Genomic DNA, 21,024 nt, shown 5'->3' on the forward strand with positions numbered 1-21,024 from the left:
CTATAGATTCTAAGCTCTTGAGAAAAATAGTCCTATTATTATAATAATAATATATATAATTGAATGCCATTAAGCCATCAACAAGATGGGTCATGTGATCGACATTTCGACGTGTTATCAAGGTCGACCACCACAGTTATACGATAATATCTACTTTAACCGCTGAACACTGTTTCCTCGTTTGTTTATAATTGGTCAATTAAATTATTAACAACAGGGTGAATCAAATTAGGAAGATTTTTTTATGTTGAAAAATCACAATGCATAGTGTAAAACGTGGCTAGCACAACATTATGTAGTGTATAATTATTATGAAACTGTTAATGGTTAAATTGTAAAATTCATTGTTGGTCATAATAACACAACAAAATAATGCTGAAGGTTACGTAATATTATCAAAATAGGCATAGCTATAATATTTTTTCTTACAGTCACCTGACAAAGTGGACTTCTTTGCACAGAATATAGTACAGAAAGCCTTACTTTGGCGCACACCAGTATTCCAACCAAACAACAAAAAACAGCGTGCTTTTATTATGCATGAAATCCGTGTACGCTTGAAAATAAGTGGGCAACACTTGATATTACGACAACGATCAGCTGGTGCAGCGTTTCCTATTTCGTTCAATGTTTGGATTTAACCTAACCTAAAAATGTGTTGTACAGTGTTGGAAAGACTAATTATTTATATGATTTATATTAACTGTACGGAAAATATAATGTGTAAGACGAGTGCAAACTGCCTTTGCTGCACACGAGAAATTTTCCACACTCGCCTACGACTCGTGCGTAATTATTTATCTCCTGTGCAGCAAAGTGCCACTTCGCCCACTAGTTACACAAATAACTATACTATTTCATCAATAATATTTTTGCATCTACCACGGTGACATAAGGCGTAAGTACTTAAGGAAAATTGAATTAATCTAAAAATCAATACCATTTAATTGTTATTGACTCTGTCTTTATCTCCCAATGAATGGGTTTTTGACAATTGCCATAACAATTTATAAAATTCTGGAAGATTAGTCTTTTACATGTGAGTGTTGCTAGCCTGCTGGTCTTTGAGTTAGGTGCGAGAGAAAGACAGGTTCAATCCCAGCATGACCGCAAAACTTTAGGCGTTAGCGTATCTAATAATTGAAAATGCCGTTTTTGTACACTAGACTAAGCTAAGCTCGACTAAGCTGCACATAAAATAAACAACACCGTAAAACGACAACAAATACAAACAACAATAACAATGCGCCAACCAGTAGCATTTGGTGAGCGAGACAGACAGATATATAGAACACATTCACCTTTCTTAGCAACAGAGAAAGTATGACATGGTTTCACTGACAACTAGAGAGTCATTGGTAATTCAGAAATACCTCAACTGCAGAAAGCTACTCAGCAGAAGGCAATGGTTAAGGAAATTTGATTGTTGAGAAAACTATAGGCCAGAACACTAAGTAATGATATGGTGAGTTAAGTCCCAGCAAGTCGAGTTTCTATAAACTTTGAAGTCGTCAAAGTATTTGGACTTGTAAGTGACGAGTTAGAGTTGTATGACGTCAATAGTTACGGATCAAAACATACGTTATAAGTGTTGTAATAGCGACGAAGCAAACACATGTGAAACTAATAGAAATCTGACAAGGAACAGTTAATGGAAACATTCATTCAATCGACACCATCATCATCTTAGTCACTACTTAGAAACAATCGTTAATAAAAAAATAAGGTTTCGTTTTGGGGATTATTTAACATAATGAGATCGAGATGAATATCGAAACCGTAGAATATTTTCCATATTATCCATATTCGTAATAAATCACGGACAATACAAAGCGTAACCGTGGTGGATTATATAATGTTGACAAGTTTAAGTTGTTAAATTTATGTCACCTCTTTATTTATAATGTTCATTTAGTGCTGGATAAATTTTGGTCCATTATGTGGTTTGGATAATTCATTCCAAGCATTAGAGAACAGCCAACATTCCATTTTTTTTTTGTATTTCAACCAGTTCTTGATGCTCTATTATTTCTGTTACATGATCTCATGGCTTGTTTTTCTTTCTCTGATCTGATCTTCGTGACGTTCCAATCCAGTGAGCTGAAACCATGCTGGACTGAGGTTGTTTTAGGACTTAGTCCTCTTCAGCCGTCGTTTTTCTCCTCTAATACATTAGTCTAGTAGATCGAGCATTTTTAAGAGCAAGGAGCGTAAATTCAAGTAGTTATTGGTAAGTTTCTGATGGTTTGTGCAGGATGAGTGGTGTCGCGGCGTTGCCGGTGTCGCTAGCAGGAGCTGCAGTCAACGCCGCCTCCTCGGTCGCCTGGTTCGCTCCCCTCCTGGTCGCCGCCATGGCGTACTTCCACTACGAGATGTTAGACCCGGAGTCCAGACCCATTGACGTCCCTACGACCAACATACTTCGAGAATACGACTTTATCGTTATAGGGGGTGGTTCCGCAGGTAAGTTTATTATGTGTTGATAAGAAACTATCGATCATTATACCAATTATTTTTTTACTGTTTTTACACCTAATATTTTATTAGGGACATTAGAAGCATTTGAAACCAAACTTTAAGACACTCAGATGTTAAGCCTAAATGAAAATAATTAGACATAATTTAAAACTATTAATAAAACAAATTAAACAATAGTAATGTTAATGATATAATAACCAGTGATATTTTCCAAAATAGTAGTAATAATTCCAAAACATAGTCCAACCAAGTTATTTTATATGCAAACAACAATTAGAGATCTTTTCCAAACAACCTTTTATCGCTATGTAATGTTTACTATTAAAATCGAGAAATTTGATGTTCACAAAGTATTTTGATTCTAAAAAATGCGGTATAACAAAATTAAATTCAAGATGCACTGAGATTCACAGTGAAAGACATTTGCTTGTCCATGTGAAGGAGCGGTGTTGGCCAATAGACTGTCTGAGATGGAGGGTTGGACGGTGCTGCTACTAGAGGCTGGAGGGGATGAAACTGAGATCTCTGACGTGCCTTTGTTAGCGGCCTACCTACAACTGAGCCAACTCGACTGGAAGTACAAGACTGAGCCACAGGGCACCGCCTGCTTGGGTATGTACACTTTCGTACAGATAAATTTATTGCGTGAGTTTTAAGAGTGTCAGATGATTAGAAAAATAAGCTACACACTAGACTTGGAAAACTCAAAATGTACAAACACAACCTGGAATTGGATTAGGTCTTACCTGAAAATGAATCAAAGCCTGGATTGGAACCTGTATACAAACTTATACATAACGAATATTTGTATTGCTTGGTCTAAAATGTAAGTATTTTTATTATGTATCCATAAAGTTCAAATAAACAAATCCACAAATTAATGATTGTCTCTACTGTTCCAGGTATGAACAATCAGCGATGCAACTGGCCCAGGGGAAAAGTACTTGGAGGATCCAGTGTGCTCAATTACATGCTTTACGTACGAGGGAACAAGAAAGACTACGACATCTGGGAGTCTTTGGGCAACAAGGGATGGGGCTCAAAGGAGGCTCTCTATTACTTCAAAAAATCTGAGGACAACCGAAATCCCTACTTAGGACGGAACTATTACCACTCGACTGGAGGATACTTAACCGTGCAAGAGGCTCCGTGGCACACACCCTTGGCTGCAGCCTTCATACAAGCAGGCGTAGAGATGGGCTACGAGAACAGAGACATCAATGGAGAGTTCCAGACAGGATTTATGATTCCTCAAGGTACGATACGAAGAGGTGCGAGATGTAGTACAGGCAAGGCTTTCCTTAGATCAGCCAGACTTAGGAATAATCTACATGTAGCGATGAACTCTCAGGTGACAAGAGTCCTGATAGATCCAGTGTCAAAACTGGCTTTTGGCGTAGAGTATCTGAGGGAAGGTGAGAAAATAATCACACGAGCGAGGAAGGAAGTGATATTATCAGCAGGATCAGTGGGATCTCCTCAAATCCTCATGTTGTCAGGGATCGGTCCAAAGGAGCACTTGAGTGAACTGAACATTCCTGTCATACAGGATCTCCGAGTCGGCGAGAACTTGCAAGATCACATCGGTCTAGGAGGATTCACGTTCATGGTGAACCAAGAGGTATCCTTAGTTCAGGAGAGGTACGAGAACGTGCCGGCAGTCCTGAGGTATGCCACTATGGGAGACGGCCCACTGACGGTCCTAGGAGGTGTAGAAGGACTCGCGTTTGTCAACACCAAGTATGCCAACGCGTCCGATGACTTTCCTGACATCGAGTTCCACTTCTGTTCCGGATCTACCAGTTCTGATGGAGGAAATCAAATAAGGAAAGCTCACGGGATTACAGAGAACCTATACAACACCGTATACGAACCGATAAGCAACAAAGATGTCTGGTCAGCGATTCCGGTGCTGTTGAGACCGCGAAGTCGTGGCTTGATCAAACTGAGGAGCAAAAATCCTTTGGACTATCCTTTGATATACCCAAACTACTTCTTTGATGACTTTGACATGAAAACGTTGGTAGAAGGAGTTAAGATCATAATAGCCATGAGCCGGACAAAATCCTTCCAGAAATTTGGCAGCAGGTTGCACAATATTCCGTTCCCAGGATGCACCAAAGTACCTCTCTACACGGATGCCTACTGGGAGTGCATGATTAGGCACTACTCTGTGACCATCTACCATCCTGTAGGCACCTGCAAGATGGGACCTTATTGGGACCAGTCTGCTGTAGTAGATCCTGAACTTAAGGTGTACGGGGTGAGAGGGCTAAGAGTGATAGATGCTTCCATCATGCCCAACCTCGTCAGTGGCAACACAAACGCCCCAGTTATAATGATTGCGGAGAAAGGTGCGGATATGATCAAGGCGTATTGGGACAATCAAATACCCCTGAGGTAATATTTATTGTGATTGGAAAAGCATCCAATTTAATGCTAGCATTAAATAACACACTCGGACTGTCTGGAAAGACTTTCAAGCGATTTGCCTGTCCTGGTACCGTCCGAGGATATATGGATGATCTGAAGGAGTGCTTCTAGTTCTAGACTCCTGGAATGTCTACAACACACCAACCAAGGACAAACACATGATGATCACATCAGTCGGGCAAGAAGTAGAAACAAAAAGATGCCAGTAAATGTTTCTAAAATCCTCTTATTAAATTACAAATAAGAGATACTAAGTTCACTATTTATCATAAAAATTCAAAAAGACAGTGTCGAAACAATTTAAAAAGGTTTAGTGTCTCAAAAATATTTTCACATAACTTGAGTAATTTTATTGGGAAAATTGTAAACAATATAATTTATTATAGTTAGTGCCATTTAGTAATAAGCGTACCTCGAAATGCCAAAGGATTCTTTGACAAATGTAGATAGTATAATTTAGTTATGATCATGACATTTAGTAATTAATGCATACATGTAATGCAATTAAATGAACAATTTTATAATAATGAATGATGTACAATGTAAAAAACGGAAACGGTATGTTTTACTCAATAGAGTAGTGTAACTGGCCTTGAGTGTTTAAAGATTATTAGTCTTTGAGAAAAGCTTTGTTGTACAGAATACAGGAAATGTGACATAAGCAACTAAATAGCAAACAATAAGCAAGTTTAGATGTTAAGTTGCTGACAGACAGAGAATCCAATCAACATTGTCCATTGTAAAGACCTAAGTATGCATCTTATGTTCTCTTCTCTATTTCAGTATTTATCAGTCCTTTGTTCTCTTTGAAATCCTACTTGGTTCTTGGATACTACTTCAATCAATCAAAGGTAAATATCTCATCTGAATGAACTAATTGAGATTGAAAACATTCAATATTGTTTTGCAGCCCTAAAATTAGTCAAGTTGATTTTTTCAGTTCTATTTTGAGGTTAGGAGGTATTTTTATTTTATAGATTACTGTAAATTTTGTTTGGACAACAAATATTGTAAGAGCGTACCATTGCATTTATTGTACATAAACTGACTGGAATATTCACGTATACCAGCTCCCACACTGTGATAATTTTAAATATAGTAATATTATTGTTGCCTGTTTAATTATTGCCTCCAAAAACCTCGATAACCGATACATAACTTATATAGACTGCATAAAACGTGCTAACCATATTTGATGGACTGTGCAATGGAAATATGTGAATTTGTCGTCGAAATATTACAATACAATATCGTCAATTCCATACCGTACCTAGAACACAAAATTTCTCAGACTGAAACTTTATTTGATATCTGTAATTAACAATGTACAAAACCACAACTGATTTAAAACTTTTTATAATGTGCAAAGATTACCTATAACAAAATTGCATCATGAAAGGGACCAAATTGTGTTTGTATACAATATTTAGAACAAACACATGTCTGAGTCTAAAAAAACCTAACAATCAACACATGAATAAAATTGGAATCTTGCTTACTATTGTTTGAACACTAAAGTACCAAACTGTTCTGCTTCAGTATGGAAGCTGTTAAATTTTGTAATGCAAAAAAATTAAGTTTAGCTATGATATTAAAACAGCGTCACCTCGAAAGTAAAATTAATATTATAAAAGTACTATAATCCATTATTTAACATAACTGTGATTGCAATACTAAATAGAAGGCTTAATATGATGCTATCTGGTTTATGGGGACAAGGCCCTCAGCCCCATCTTCAAACCTGTTCACCTAGACTAGGCTGTGTTGGATTCCAATATACCTTGACAAGTGCTGAAAATAAGAGAACATAGTGAACACTGTAAGAGGTGTATGGTCTCATTCTTTTGACAATAAATAACTTGAATTCAGTAGAGATGTCGGTATGTATATAGAATTTTTAATATCCTTGGCGCTAGAACAGGAAAAAGTGGATACTAGTCACCAAGCACCAATTCAATAGCTAAGTCATTGATTGATGTGTATTGATGATAGGAAGAAAAGGGTTATTGCCATAGATTTTTGTGGCAGTGATAACAATTTTAAAAACTTGAAGAATATAAAAGTTTTAAAGCTCAATGGTAAACATCACCGCATGCTTGTGTGTGATCTTTGATTGTGTTGCATATATTTGCAAGTGTAAACTTTTTGATGTAATGTTACTTTCTATTTATGTTAGTGTCAAATCTTTGAACTCAACATTACGAAACAGCTTAACAATTTGTTTTGGACATGAAATATTCAGCCAAGAAGTAAACCAAACTTAGGTACAATACTATTTCATGTAATTTAACGTGGCGATTGTGTCATAGTCCATGAAGCGATTGAGTGGATCTTGTATATTTGGTAAAACAAATTGCCAAAACAGACAATTCAGTGTTTCTACTCACTATTCACGATGGCTGGACCATGAACAATCCAACCGTTTACTATAGACTGTCCCAAAAGCATTGTTCCATACTGAATCAGCTGTTTCCATTGTTGCATTGTTGTTTCGTTATGTTTTACAACAGTTCACTTCAGGTAGCATCTGTAGAGATCTCTACTTAAAGTGAATGTTTAATAACTCAGTATCAGGTTCTACATTATCTACATTGCTTTAAAATTTCTGAGACCAAACTATCCAAGTTGATACGGTAACCTAGGATATGTTCAGCATAATATGAGATAATATTTAATGTACCTCATGGTAAACAATCTCCTACTCTGGTTGAAAACACAATATCAAGGAAGACATTAATGAAGCAATCTTAAGCTAATTTTTTTACAATTCATGAAGTATGGTTAACCTAAGGTAGATGCTTTACATAACAGACTGTAGAGGGTGTTGAACTTGATATTGTTGTGATCAACATTGATATTATGAGACCGAGGCCTTGACTGAGCCAGGTAAGCGGTAATGGCTGCGGCTGTATTTGTATACAAACACGGTATGACACTACGTCAGCAATAGCTATGTTGAAGCACCTCAGTCGCTGACACCCATTGGTCATTACTGCCCCGAGTGCTGATGCCATTCATGGTGAGTTGATAGTTTAAAGTTCATTTCATAGGGAAAACAGCATCAAAAGAGCAATATAAAGTTTAATTAATTATACTAGATTTTACTATTATATATGCTTTTATTTTTTTATTTTTTATCGTCACACTATTTGCTGCATAATTTGTTATAATCAAACCATTTATAATTATAATTTGCAATTACGAAATAACAAGAAAATTGTTTCCCAGAATGCAGAGACCTATTGTCTTAAAAATATTGACAGTTGTGGTTTCCTTTACCAGCACTTAGATTTGCTTTGAATGCTTGTAAAGTTTCACAAACATAGCATTTTAGGACGTTTAAACAATATTAACTCATACATTGAAAATGTTTCTGGTGAGTATTCTTTAAACACTAACAAATCTTTATCTTTATTAACGACAACATACAAACAATTTTATTCACTTATAGAATTTTGTTTCTCCATAAGTCGTAAGCCCCCAAGTTCCCATGAGAAATAGACAAAACCTATATATTATCTAGTGAGTAGAGAGAGGTCTGCAAAACCATGCCTCCACGATCGTTAACTTGGCTGTAAAAGGACTAAAATAGAAAATAAGTATCAGTGTTTAAGATTGAGAAAATTGAATACAGAAGACTACTAGGTTTCAAAAGAAATTCTGGGAAAAAATAAACAATTGTTTAGTTGAACAAAACCAGTTAATAATTTAATAAAATTACAACCTAAAAAATGTTTAAGTGTTGTGTGTGTTATCAGGCTCACAAAACAGTTACCTATAGAAGTCACTGAACTCACCAAGTTCTGACTGAGTACCTGAGTTGAATTTCTTGGTATTAGGTCATCCTATGTGGATGTTTGGTATCAACACAGCACATATTTCACAATAAACACTCAATTAACTCCAATATACAAATAATCAAACATGGTTTAATGAAAATGCCCCATTCTATAGGTGCTCCAACTTACTTAATAATCTTCAAAATTACATTTAAGTCACTAAAACCAGTTAATCTTCTAAACAAAGGTTCTTCAGTTCTTTTTTAAAACTTTCCCTTCAGAACTTGTGACTTTATAGCTGTAGTAACGGGACAGAATGTTCACAACAAGAAAACAACACATACTGTGAAAGTAATACTTTTGTTTTTGTTATGTATAATTTTATTGTTTTAAGTTTTCAAATTTCTGTTTGTAATGTGATTAATAACATAGTTTTGCTAATAGACAATTCTCAATCTTGTACATATTGTATAAAAAATTATCGATGGAAATACATAATTACAATAATTATAAGTCAGCTAGATTAAGCCTAGAAATTTTCAAGGCAGCAATCCTAATTTTTCAGAATCCTTTTCTATTGTTAAACTAAGAATACAATAATAATTGATTTTCAAGCCAATTATGTGATATGGTAATGATTAGCATTGGTGGTCCTAGAGTAGATGTATATGATGACAAAAAGTGAACACTCTCTTCAGCTCACGAAACAAATTACTTTTGTTCAAAAACTCATTAAATCATTCGATAAAACTCTTTCAGCACCATGGACGGACAAACACTGCGAATGTACTCGACTTCGAGGATAGCAATGTCCTACGGTCCGAGCATCAGCTTTGTGATGTTGGTACGACTGACAATCTCTCTGTTCCGTCCGGACATAGAGGATACGGTAAACCGCAGACTGAGTGACCTGGGGCCTCTAACACTCAACGATGAGTATGACTTCATCATCGTAGGAGGAGGGTCAGCAGGGGCCGTCCTCGCCAACAGACTCTCCGAGAACCCGGAGTGGAAGGTGAGTTGTATAAAAAGTTTCAGGAAAATATTTACTAAGGAAAAAACGAGTATACTGATTTGGATACATACAGGTTTCCCAAATGATAGTCCCAGATGATATTTTAGTTTTGAACTGCTGCAGAGAATGTAGGGAGAATATTTATACTAAAGTATTATACCTAAAATTTACTTTTTGAATAAAATATAATATCTTTCTATCATACTGGGAAAAGATAACAAGAAGTCAGAAGGAAATCTTTAAAAAGGGCCAAGGTCGAGTAATACATTTTTAAATTAAAGGTCTCTGAGAAGAATAAAAAGTTCCGCGAATCTGTTTCATCCTAGCCGAAACAGTGACGGTTCTAAGTTAAAAAATTGAGGCTTAACAAAAAAATTATCTAGAACAACTGAAGTTTTGTCATGAAGTGACAAGCAGAAAATGTTCATAAGCTTCCTCCTTCACCGTTTTTGAATAGTGGTGTAGAGTAATTCACAATTCAGAAATGTTTTTTTTCACATGCACTATGGATTCCCAGGGTTTGACAACCAAGCTTTATTCGACACGTTAAAATTGGTCATTTTAAAATACTGCCATTTGGGCCAGGATTAATATTTTGGGGTCAGGTATCGAACTGAATTCTCCTAATACCTACTTTTTATTTACCCAAGCTATGATTTCATTCAAGATTCTTTACTAACTCCTTGTGGACTGTCCCCAGTAGGATGGAAAACTTGATAGGTTAAAATAGTAGATTTTAGGTATGATACTTGTTCGTGGACCTTCAAAGCATTATCTGCATTGGTTGAAAAAAATCAGTTCCTGTACTTCTTGGGGATGCTGTATAGTCTTTAATATAACTAACCACAACTGTCAAGGTGCTGCTGATTGAGGCTGGTGGAGAGGAGATTGTCCTGAGTGATCTTCCCTTTGCCTATCCTGCGCTGCAGCTGTCCCCACTTGACTGGCAATACAAGACAGAGCCCTCAGAGTCAGCCTGTCTAGGGATGAAGGAGCGACGCTGCAACTGGCCCAGGGGGAAGGTCATCGGAGGGTCAAGTGTGCTCAATGCTATGCTCTACATCAGAGGGAATGCCAGGGACTACGACTTGTGGGAACAGCTTGGCAATCCAGGTACAAACTCTAGAGAATGACGATTGATCCAACCGTTCAATATAAGAATAGTTTTTCTGTTATTTGAGCGATAAATTTTATGCAAATACTGTGATTTAACAATACAATTCCGAAATACTTGAGAGTGTATTTCCACAGTGTGAGAATTTAAAGAACCCTCTTTGATGTTTCAAGCCACTATAAAACAACTCCATCAAAAAATTATGGTTACATCAATTTCTAGATGAATTGATTTAATCAGCTGATCTAATTATTTAAATTATTTTTCTGATTTGCATCAATATTAATATAAAAACATTAAAAAGTACAATCAGAGAATCAAATGTTTAGTAGTTTGAATATTATTTACTTCAATATCATTATTGTATTACAAACTGAAGATTTCAGGAGCAACTTAAGGCATTTGGAAGACAAGTTTGAGAAGAATAGAATATAATTTTGATGACTGTTCAAGGTTAAAAAATATCAAAATGTTGGTGAATTTGTGTCCTTTCATTTTGACATTATGACCAAAAGATTGATTGTTACTGCAGGATGGAGTTACCGCGATGTGCTTCCCTACTTCATGAAGTCCGAGGATATGAGAATCCCAGAGTTGAGGGACTCCTACTACCATGGCAAGGACGGCTACCTCACAGTGGAGCACTACAAGTTCTACTCACCGATCACCGATGTATTCCTAGAGGCCGGCCAGGAGATTGGCTACCAGGTAACAACTTACTTGGGCCATTAGTAATTTAATCTAGGTGCGTACCATGTGATGTCTCAAGTATCAACTTCCCTATCCTGGATTTCCCTATTTTGATACGCGATCTGTAAGAGCACTTTCAAGTCTCTTAAATTGTGTACTTAATTATACATCTTTTGATTTTTATAAAACTCGACAATAAGGTTAGGTTGGGAACAAGTGTAAACTCATCCTTTCAAAGCTCTACAATTGTTTCTATTTTTATTTTGCATATATTTAAATCATTGAAATGTGCATATTTTCAAATAATATTTTTTTTTTTTTAAGTAATCCTTCAGACCTTCGTTTTGTTACTATCCAAGCTATCTAACATTACCCTTTTGTTAGAGAACATCATTAATTGATAGCCAAAATTGTACCTGAATCTAGAACCTACTCTGCTGGAATCAAATTAGAAATTTCAAATTTGAAAGTGAGCACTATGACCACTTGGCTAACAAGACAATTTTAGTTGTACAACCCTTTTTAGGTTCTAGACGTGAACGGCCCACGTCAGTTGGGGTTCACGCGGTCCCAGGGTACTCTGAAGGAAGGTTTACGTTGCAGCACAGCCAAGGGGTTCCTGCGACCCGTCGCTAAAAGACAAAACCTCCACATCACTCTCAACAGTCACGCGGAGAAGATAATACTGGAGGGTGAACATGAGCTGCGAGCCACGGGGGTGGTCATCAACAAGCAAGGGGTGGGAGTGGTGCGGACCAAGGCTAAGAGGGAGGTCATACTGTGTGCTGGCGCCATAGGGTCTCCTCAGGTATATGAACAATTTAAATTGAAGAAATTAAAATTACTTCCAGAAAGAGTCATGCTGCCTGTTGGTTGAATATAATAGATAACTTCTAACAGTCGTGGACATCAAATATACCCCAACAAAATGTTTAGGTTCCAAACATTTGACCTTTTGTTTGACAGAATCGTTGATTGATTGCCCAATGAAAAGTTGTATTTAAGTCTAGAATTTATCTTGTTTGGAATCAAACAACGGTGTTCAGAATTGAAGGTGAGCACTAACTACTCACTCGGCAACACAGACAAGTGCTGAGAGAAATGTTTTCAATGTAGAAACCCTAATAACTTTACCATATTAAGTACCGGTAGTCAAGGTGTACTTCTAGAAATTATGTAATCCTGTAAAATTGAAATTCTAAAACTCTAATGATGACTAATTTCTGAACAAATCCTAGTGAATGATTGGCTGTAGCAAGGAGTAAATGCTTTTTAACATTTATCTCCTGTCTAAACCAAGGAAGTTGAAAGAACCTTGATAATTTTTTTCTTCTGGTCAAAAGTTCTTTATTCAGTTGCAGCTATTGATTGGCCTAGTTTTGTTACCAGCTTCTGATGCTGTCGGGTGTCGGACCAACTGAACATCTTGAGGAGAAGGACATCAAACCTCTGGTAGACCTGCCAGGGGTCGGCAGTAATCTCCAGGACCACATCGCCATGGGTGGTGCCACCTACCTCTTCGACTCCCCTGAAGACTCCAAGCCCCTCGGCTACGGCTGCGTCCTTCCCAGACTCATGACCCTAAACACCCTCCAACAGTTTCGTAACGGCACTGGCCCCTTGTATGGACTTCCGTTTGCTGAGGGGATGGCTTTTGTCAACACAGTGTAAGTAGCATTTCAGTTAGTTGGGCATCTCTCAGAGCGCATCAATTGTTTTGTTTGTGATACAACCTGATTGGTTTTATCCAAGAGATGAGAGAGTGTGCATATATTTTATTCTTGAACTAGGATTACAAAGCTTTCTCAGAAGATAAACAAGACACTTCAAATTAAAAATACAAAGTGTATAAATAAAAATAACTACATTAAAACAAATTTTGGTCCATTCAAATAGAGAGAAGTGGTAGTACATCTTGCATATGACTCAAAATAATGCAACAAACTTCTTTATAATCCCTCACAAGCCATAAGGTAGCATAGGTCTGAATCAAACAAAACAGAAATTAGCTACCTATCTGTTTATTTGCGATTTTTAATACAAGTGATATTACATAAAAATGATCCAAAAGAAATATTCAGTTGTAAACGTATACGATCAAAAGTATAAATAAAATCGCAGATGATCTAAAGGCCTATTAAAAATAGAATAGCCGGGTGATAAATAAACTTATAACTTAATACTGTAGATTATTTAAAGCCAAATTATTGACATTTTTATGCTAGCACTTAACCATTTTGGAATTTCCAAAAGGATGAACGACGCGGAGACTGATTGGCCGGATATTCAGTTGTTCTTCGCCTCCGCGGCTGACAACACGGATGGGGGTCTGTTCAACAGACGCAACACAGGACTACAGGATGATCTTTATGCCTCAGTGTACGAGCCTATCCTGTACAAGGACGCCTTCACCATCGTGCCACTCCTGCTGAGGCCCAGAAGTAAAGGACATCTCCTGCTGAAGGACAACAGTGCCTACTCTCACCCTCTCATCCACCCTAACTATCTGGACGACCCTCACGACGTCATGACCTTGGTGAATACAGAGTACCTAGAATATATTGAATGAATATACAGTATGCAAGTGTTTTGTACCATCTTCACAAAGACGTACGTTGTACACATTACTTCAGACTAGGCCCATAGGGTTTCGGCACTATCACTTGGATAAAATCCACTGGTGATTAGCGGGATTTGAACCAAAGACCTTGGATTTCCCCAGATGAAAATGTTTCTGACTTCATGGAGGAGCCATGTAACAGTTTTTGCTTGTTGCGCACTCTAAAGATATTTCTTTGGATTGAAAAAATAAGAAGTCAGAGAACCATCAAGGGCTGTCAAAGGAGCGTAAAGTAGTCCTTAATGGATAAATTAAGTTCAGCAGTTTACAAAAATATGGCCGCCAATCCATAGATTTCGGGATTTTAAGACTTTCCACAGTTTGCACTTAGTATTTTTGATTTTAGTGTCGGGGAAAATAGGTTCAATGATAAGTGGGGCACTAGTTAGTTGTAACAATAGTTTAGCTCATTTTCTAGAACTCTGGGAGAGTTGGTCGAATACAATGGGACGATAGTTGTCACAAATATTTTCTCACTTCTTACACCTCTTTTAACGGTTAGTTGCGTTGCCGAAATGAAATAGGTATTTTAAATATTATCTTTGTTGTTGTTGAAAGAAAGCATTTAACTTAATCAAGACAACACATAGAAATGTTGTTCAATCTAAAACAATGAATAAAAGTGAACTTAACTTTGTAATTAAAGTAATGAAGTGGAGCATTATTACATTGAAATTAAACTCAACATTCAATCCTCACAATTGTAAGTTGGCAAATGACATTAACGGCTATATTGGATTACAATTATTTTAGCTAGTTGCTATGTAAGGAATGATCTTTCAACATTACCTGTACACGTATCATATAGTTTAATCAACTAGAGTAGTGGAAAAAAATATAAATCGATACAGTAATAGTAACGTTTCTTTTAGCAAAATAGTAGTTAATATCTCAGGTTTTTAACCGGGACAAATAATAATTAAAATTACTTCACTTCATCAACATTATGCAAATTCATTGATTTGATAAAAATACGAATAAAGTACTGATACAGAGTTTCAGTAGTTCTGCTGACAATACAATAGCGGGTACCGTGGCTGTCGGATTTGACTTGTCTAGAGTCCTTGGAGCCTAGACGTTCTAACTCATAAAACAATTAAAGAACTACAAAGAAAATTTATAATCACACTAGACATTTAAATAACAATAACTCTGGTGTTTGAAAAGATATTTTTGGACGGTAAATAACTCTTCAGCAGCTGTTTGAAATTATCCAAGATGGCGCCTTCAAAGACTCGCCTGCAAGCTCTTGACTTATGTCCTAAGCGGGCTGCGTTCGACCAGAGGAAGGCGTACTAAACCTTCCTTCCATCCTCTCAAGTTACAATAAAACGTATGGTATGAATCATTTAAAAATATAATATACTCTAATAATATTGAGAGAAAAAACGAGTCAGAATTTTTCAAACAGAAATATTTGTACAACCACGAAAAAGTGTAATCAATAAAATGTGATAGAGTTGAACAATTATCGTATTAAATGAATCGTTTATTATAAGGGGAAACTATTCGAAAATAATTAACTTTATACCAGCAAAGCACAATACATTACTTAAATGTTGTAAAAATCCTTACTGGTACTGTTAACGAATGCCTCAAAACGCAAAAATTTTGGCATTATGAAATTTAAAATCTGCTAAAAGCAAAAATCCACGTTTATTTTGTTGTTTACTGCAACCCAATGTAAGAAATATTCATTTTGGTTGGCCGATGGACGATAAAACGACAATTTAAATATCACGGCAAGTATCCATTAAAATGTTAATCTAATTTACATGTATCCTTGGAGTAACCAAACCATTTTAGTTACCCATTGTACAATGGATGGCTAAACATAATAAATGAGTAAATTGGATATTAATTTAATTTAAAGAAAATACATTATTTCCACTAGATGAGGGCACGTAGCCTATAGCATACATAGATCGTGTTCACTAAACACACATTGGTGGGTTTCCACTAAGCATATTGAATACTCCAGAGGACGGATTAGTATAGAACCTACTGTAATCTCAAATCAACCCATTGTATTAACCGTTTTTCAGGTGGAAGGGGCCAAGATAGGATACCGCTTGGCTCACACGAAAGCATTCCAAACACTCAACACTCACATTCACAACATTAGTCTGCCGGCGTGTTCACATCTACCCTTCCTGTCTGACGCCTACTGGGAATGCCAGGTAAGGGCACTTACCAATAGTAAAACAAGTGAAACGACTTGATAGTATGAATAACGTTGTTCAAGTTAACAAAAACCTAAGAAAATAGGGTTGATTTATTGACTAAGCATGTAAAAAACCTCTTAAGGGTTATACGAAATTATTTCAGACATGTTGAGACTACCTGAGTACTGTCCCAACCAACTGGAAAGCGTGAACTTTAATCGTTTCAAAGATTAGAACATCTTTCAACCCAATGACATGTTTTGTGATGTTCAGGTTCGCTTCTACACAATGACCATCTACCACCCAGTAGGGACGTGCAAGATGGGCACAGGAGAGGACCCAGAGGCCGTAGTGGACCCTGAGCTGAGGGTGTACGGAATTCCGAACCTGAGGGTAGCAGACGCATCCATCATGCCGACCATCGTCAGTGGCAACACCAACGCTCCGGTCATCATGATAGCGGAGAAGGTGGCTGATATGATCAAGGCACATTGGGATCTCTACAAGCCAGGGTTCCTGGAGGAGAACGTGCTGGGCTCTGCTCCAGGGCCGGGTACCATGGCTTGGGACAAACAACAGGTGGGTGCCTCCACTTACAATACAAACACGCCCACCTCCTCCTCAGAAAAGGTAAACCGCTTAGTTTTAACTTAAATTAATTCGAAATTAACCTTACTAGCAAGGCGTGCGTATATTTATCAAGTAGGAACATTCTACCATTTCTCAAACAGAAAGTCGACGAAAAATAAAATACTAACGGTTTCTTTTTCTCCAGGAACAGACAACAAAAACAGACGAGGTGGCTGATCAGATGTTCGGCGAGGTTCGTGAGGAGACTTTCCACAAGCTGAACGCAGCCCTGGGGGGCGAAGACCTACACTACGCCGCGGACGACTTCCACTACAGGACCAGGCGTGAGGCTACTGAGGGTGAGGACATGGCGACCGTGGCGGACAGCATCATCAGGGACTTCATGGAGTCCAAGGAGATGGACATGAGGAACGGTTACATTCTGGACACTGAAAAGAGAAGGGCTACCGACTCGTCCTTAGAGATTCAACATTCTGAAGAATTTGAGGACGAAGATGTTTCTGTGACTGACGAAGATCAGCACAGGGACTTGTGATTTAAAGTCATACCTTTGTAAATATTATTTTAAAAAATAGTCGAGAATTTTTAATAAATTTTATACGTACTTAAGACTTAACTTTTCTTTACACCTACGTACCGACGAACAAGATTTCTAAGCTGTATTTTAGTTATTTACTAAATTTCTAAGAACATTTTCCCCTACAAAACAACCATCCAATGTCACGGAATTATTTAAAATCCCTCTGAACCGCGTACTGGGTAAATATCTAACACAATACAATGAATTTTAATAGCTCGAAACTGATGTTTCCAAAACTAAAGTTACTCAAACTTATTTAGATTTAACCACCAGACGTGGCGGCGTCCAATTGTCCATTCTGATACCATAGAAGCGTCTACTAAAATGTTAAATGTCGTATTACAAACCTCAGTGTAATTGCGAATCCATCGAGCGTACAGCAGGAAATCTTTTACTATCAATATCGCGACAGTTTCGATATCGGACACGACAAATCCATCAGGATTGCGTTGACGGTGGCGGGCGGTGTCGTGTGGCTGACATTACGTCATAGTGCCGGACCCTGCAACGTTGCGGCCACAGATGGAGGATGGGACAAATGCATGCGATGGTGGGTAGATTAGGTAAGGGATAACGAACAATTAATTAAACAATGTATATACAGATTAAATATGAAAGATGTAGTGTATATGAATGTATCAGGTTGTAGGATGTGGTAGAATGATTTAGAATGGCGAATGTATCCAGCGATAGATTATATATGAATTGAACCACAATTTATCGGATATATGAATGCCAGGAGTATATGATAGACGGGTGATGGGCCATCATGTAGGGAAGCAGGGGCAAGGGCGGCTTATCAATGTAGGCTAATGTCATTGTAATGAGGGCTCTGGATGTGCCGCAGCGTTCCCATGTTGCTAAATGTCGCTCCACGAGCCCGACACTGGCGTGCGTTGACTAGACAAGTTCGTGTAAACAAGTCACTATGGTAGAACATTTATTGGATCCGGGACTGATTCAATCTCAAATCACGCATAAAAGGAATAAAATTACTAGAGATTAGTTATTACAACCATGAAAACTAGAAAAGGTCATAATGAAAAATACTGTACTTTAGGCAATAAAAGAAGACTTTGGGATTATAAGTTTGAATGTCTGTGAAACAATACTAAACGTGAAAAAATTTAATTATAGTGAATATAAAAATGTCATTCGTCAAAGCAAACATGCAAAATAAGCGGGTTCCAGCTGTCTTGTAGGATTGTTTTGAAAAAGCTTATTAATAAATGTGAACTTAGTTCTATAGATAACTCAGGGAGTAAATGATTCAAGAAAACACGAAGATTTGATATATTGACATTTGACATTTTACGATATATTATTACCTGTAGCTGCAAGCCTGTAGAGTGTAGAATAAGCTTTGTTATGCGGTTGCTGTGTTGAGTTTATTCAAACAGATTCGTAATTAACGGGTTTTGAATTTAAATCTACGCTCAGTCCAAACAATACTGTTCCAATGAATACATTAGAATGTGGAACGATACAACAAAATACAGGTTTCAGATCTAGGTCTCTCCATGGGGACTTCAGCAATACCGGTACTTCCTTTAAGCAAATTAGCTAGTAAAAGTTAAATCGAAGAGTGGTAGAGTACGCAGGTTGCTGCAGCGTGGTGTTGATCGATTACGTCAGCTCGTCTCTTCAGTTCACGGCGATGAGGAAACCACAGTTCCTACTCAGATGTCAACATATCTCGACCAGGACTAACATCTCACAGTGCAGTCTTGGATTTTGGAATATTGCGAGCAAACTTTCATCCTAATGCAAGATCTAAATCCTACTTTGTGTTTGTTCATGTCGACAATTGAGTTCACTGATGTCAACTAAATGGGTCGCTCTTATTTCAGGGTAGACTTAACGATTTCTTTTTTACTCTTTGGTAATGACATCAGAGGACGAATCGAGAAACTAATAGTATAAAAAGTTCCTCTAGACCAGACAGAAATAACCTGTGAATTGTCTTCTGCTGACCCATAGCAAAATCAACAATGGAGTTTAATCTAAGTTTGTTGCTAATCTGTCTAACAATGCAATAGTATAAACTTATATTATTTAAAAAATGCTATAACACTAAAAAGCCAACTACTAAGTCAGTTGTCGGACCAGATGTAAAGACAATTTTATCTTCGTGGTACTGTAATAGCATTAATTTCCAAGTATTCATGTTTGTCAAATAATAGTAGTTTACGCAACGATTGCGTAAAGATAGTGTCGTTAACACTATTCACGCGAGTTGCGTACACTACTTTACCTACAACAGTGTTTAATTTATAAAAATCACTTCTCATAACTGCTAAGAGAGGTTATGTTTTCGTTTATAACCTCTCATTGCCACTGACAGTGATGCATCGAAGCGTTGTACCTTGTACCAAACACTAATTGCACCACTCAACAATTAAATTGGCATGAACAGCTGATTAGTTTAATTTAGAATTATTACAATTTTACTTATTCCCTCTCAATCCTTGAACCTCATTGGTCCGTTACCCGTGTTGTTATGAGTAAAACTATGCTGTTATGAGAAACTTTTAAATTCTAAGAAAACTGTATAGTCCAGGACCTGACTAGGGTTCTGTGTGCATGTCGTGTATAGTGAATTTTACTTTTGCATTTCAATATAGGTGTCTTAGGAAGTGTTTTCCACTCGGGTGTCAAGTTCGCACCTGGTACGTTTTCGAGCTATGACGTCATCAAAATGGCGGCCATTGATTTTTTTAAACTGTATATTTCGCAAACTATTTGTCGGATCGGAATGAATGTTTTTTTGTTTGAAAGATAATTTTAAATGCTACCTGTTTTACATTTACACATTTGTTGTATGTTTAGTACATTCTTCGTAATTTTGCAAAAACCTGTATTTTTAAATATTTTTGAGTTGTTTTTGTTTGTAACGTTTTATTGATACAATTTATAAAAAAGATTACGTCAAGAAACTAGATAAATCTCATAAAAACACCAATTTTGGCGCAAAAACGCCTATTAGTCCAGCATCTAGGGCAGTTCGCAAGTCTTATAAAGACAGTTTCGCCATTCAATGTTGATGTATGTGTCTAAAGAAGTGTTTTTAACTCGGGTGTCACGTCTGGACCCACTGCAGTTTCCGGTTATGATGTCTTAAAAATTGCTACATGTTACGATTTCACCAGCTATTTTACTTAAAATAAGACCATTACCCTCTTTTATGCAAATAAAAGCACAACAAATCAATGTAATTAGTCCATAGGAATGTTTCCACTATATAAATACCCCCGGTGCAGCAATCCTTTCGACTAAGCGAATTTCCATTTGCATGGATTGAGATTTATATGCGTTTTTGCGCAAAATTAGGTTGTTTTGTACGATTTTCTAGTTTCTTGACGTCATCTTTTTAGTAAATCATATCGTGCTACAACTTTGTTTTTAAGTTATTTCTGATATATTGTATCAATAAAACGTTATCGACAAAAATAACACAAAAATGTTTAAAAATATAGGTTTTTGCAAAATTACGAAAAATGTACTAAACATAAAACAAAAGTGCAAATGTAAGAAAGATAGCATGTAAACTTATCTTTCA

General features: G+C 36.9%; 2 protein-coding genes across 2 annotated transcripts in view; one reads left to right on the forward strand and one right to left on the reverse strand.

Moving 5' to 3' along the window:
• Positions 1 to 17,459, forward strand: part of LOC128997784 (uncharacterized) — a 28,763-nt gene extending 11,304 nt beyond the window's left edge. Inside the window, exons 2-13 of the mRNA XM_054423472.1 lie at positions 2,255 to 2,463; positions 2,920 to 3,090; positions 3,381 to 4,878; positions 9,450 to 9,705; positions 10,563 to 10,818; positions 11,352 to 11,527; positions 12,036 to 12,317; positions 12,899 to 13,176; positions 13,763 to 14,045; positions 16,175 to 16,309; positions 16,568 to 16,924; positions 17,070 to 17,459. Coding sequence (XP_054279447.1) covers positions 2,255 to 2,463; positions 2,920 to 3,090; positions 3,381 to 4,878; positions 9,450 to 9,705; positions 10,563 to 10,818; positions 11,352 to 11,527; positions 12,036 to 12,317; positions 12,899 to 13,176; positions 13,763 to 14,045; positions 16,175 to 16,309; positions 16,568 to 16,924; positions 17,070 to 17,420 — 4,252 coding nt within the window. The 3' untranslated portion in view covers positions 17,421 to 17,459. The remainder of the gene's footprint in view (positions 1 to 2,254; positions 2,464 to 2,919; positions 3,091 to 3,380; positions 4,879 to 9,449; positions 9,706 to 10,562; positions 10,819 to 11,351; positions 11,528 to 12,035; positions 12,318 to 12,898; positions 13,177 to 13,762; positions 14,046 to 16,174; positions 16,310 to 16,567; positions 16,925 to 17,069) is intronic.
• Positions 1 to 21,024, reverse strand: part of LOC128999116 (flotillin-2) — a 344,453-nt gene that overhangs the window by 24,978 nt on the left and 298,451 nt on the right. The window lies entirely within an intron of this gene.

The sequence above is a fragment of the Macrosteles quadrilineatus genome, unplaced genomic scaffold (genome assembly GCF_028750875.1).
Source record: "Macrosteles quadrilineatus isolate MER2022 unplaced genomic scaffold, UCM_ALF_1.0 Scaffold_7__1_contigs__length_78375512, whole genome shotgun sequence".
Taxonomy (NCBI): domain Eukaryota; kingdom Metazoa; phylum Arthropoda; class Insecta; order Hemiptera; family Cicadellidae; genus Macrosteles; species Macrosteles quadrilineatus.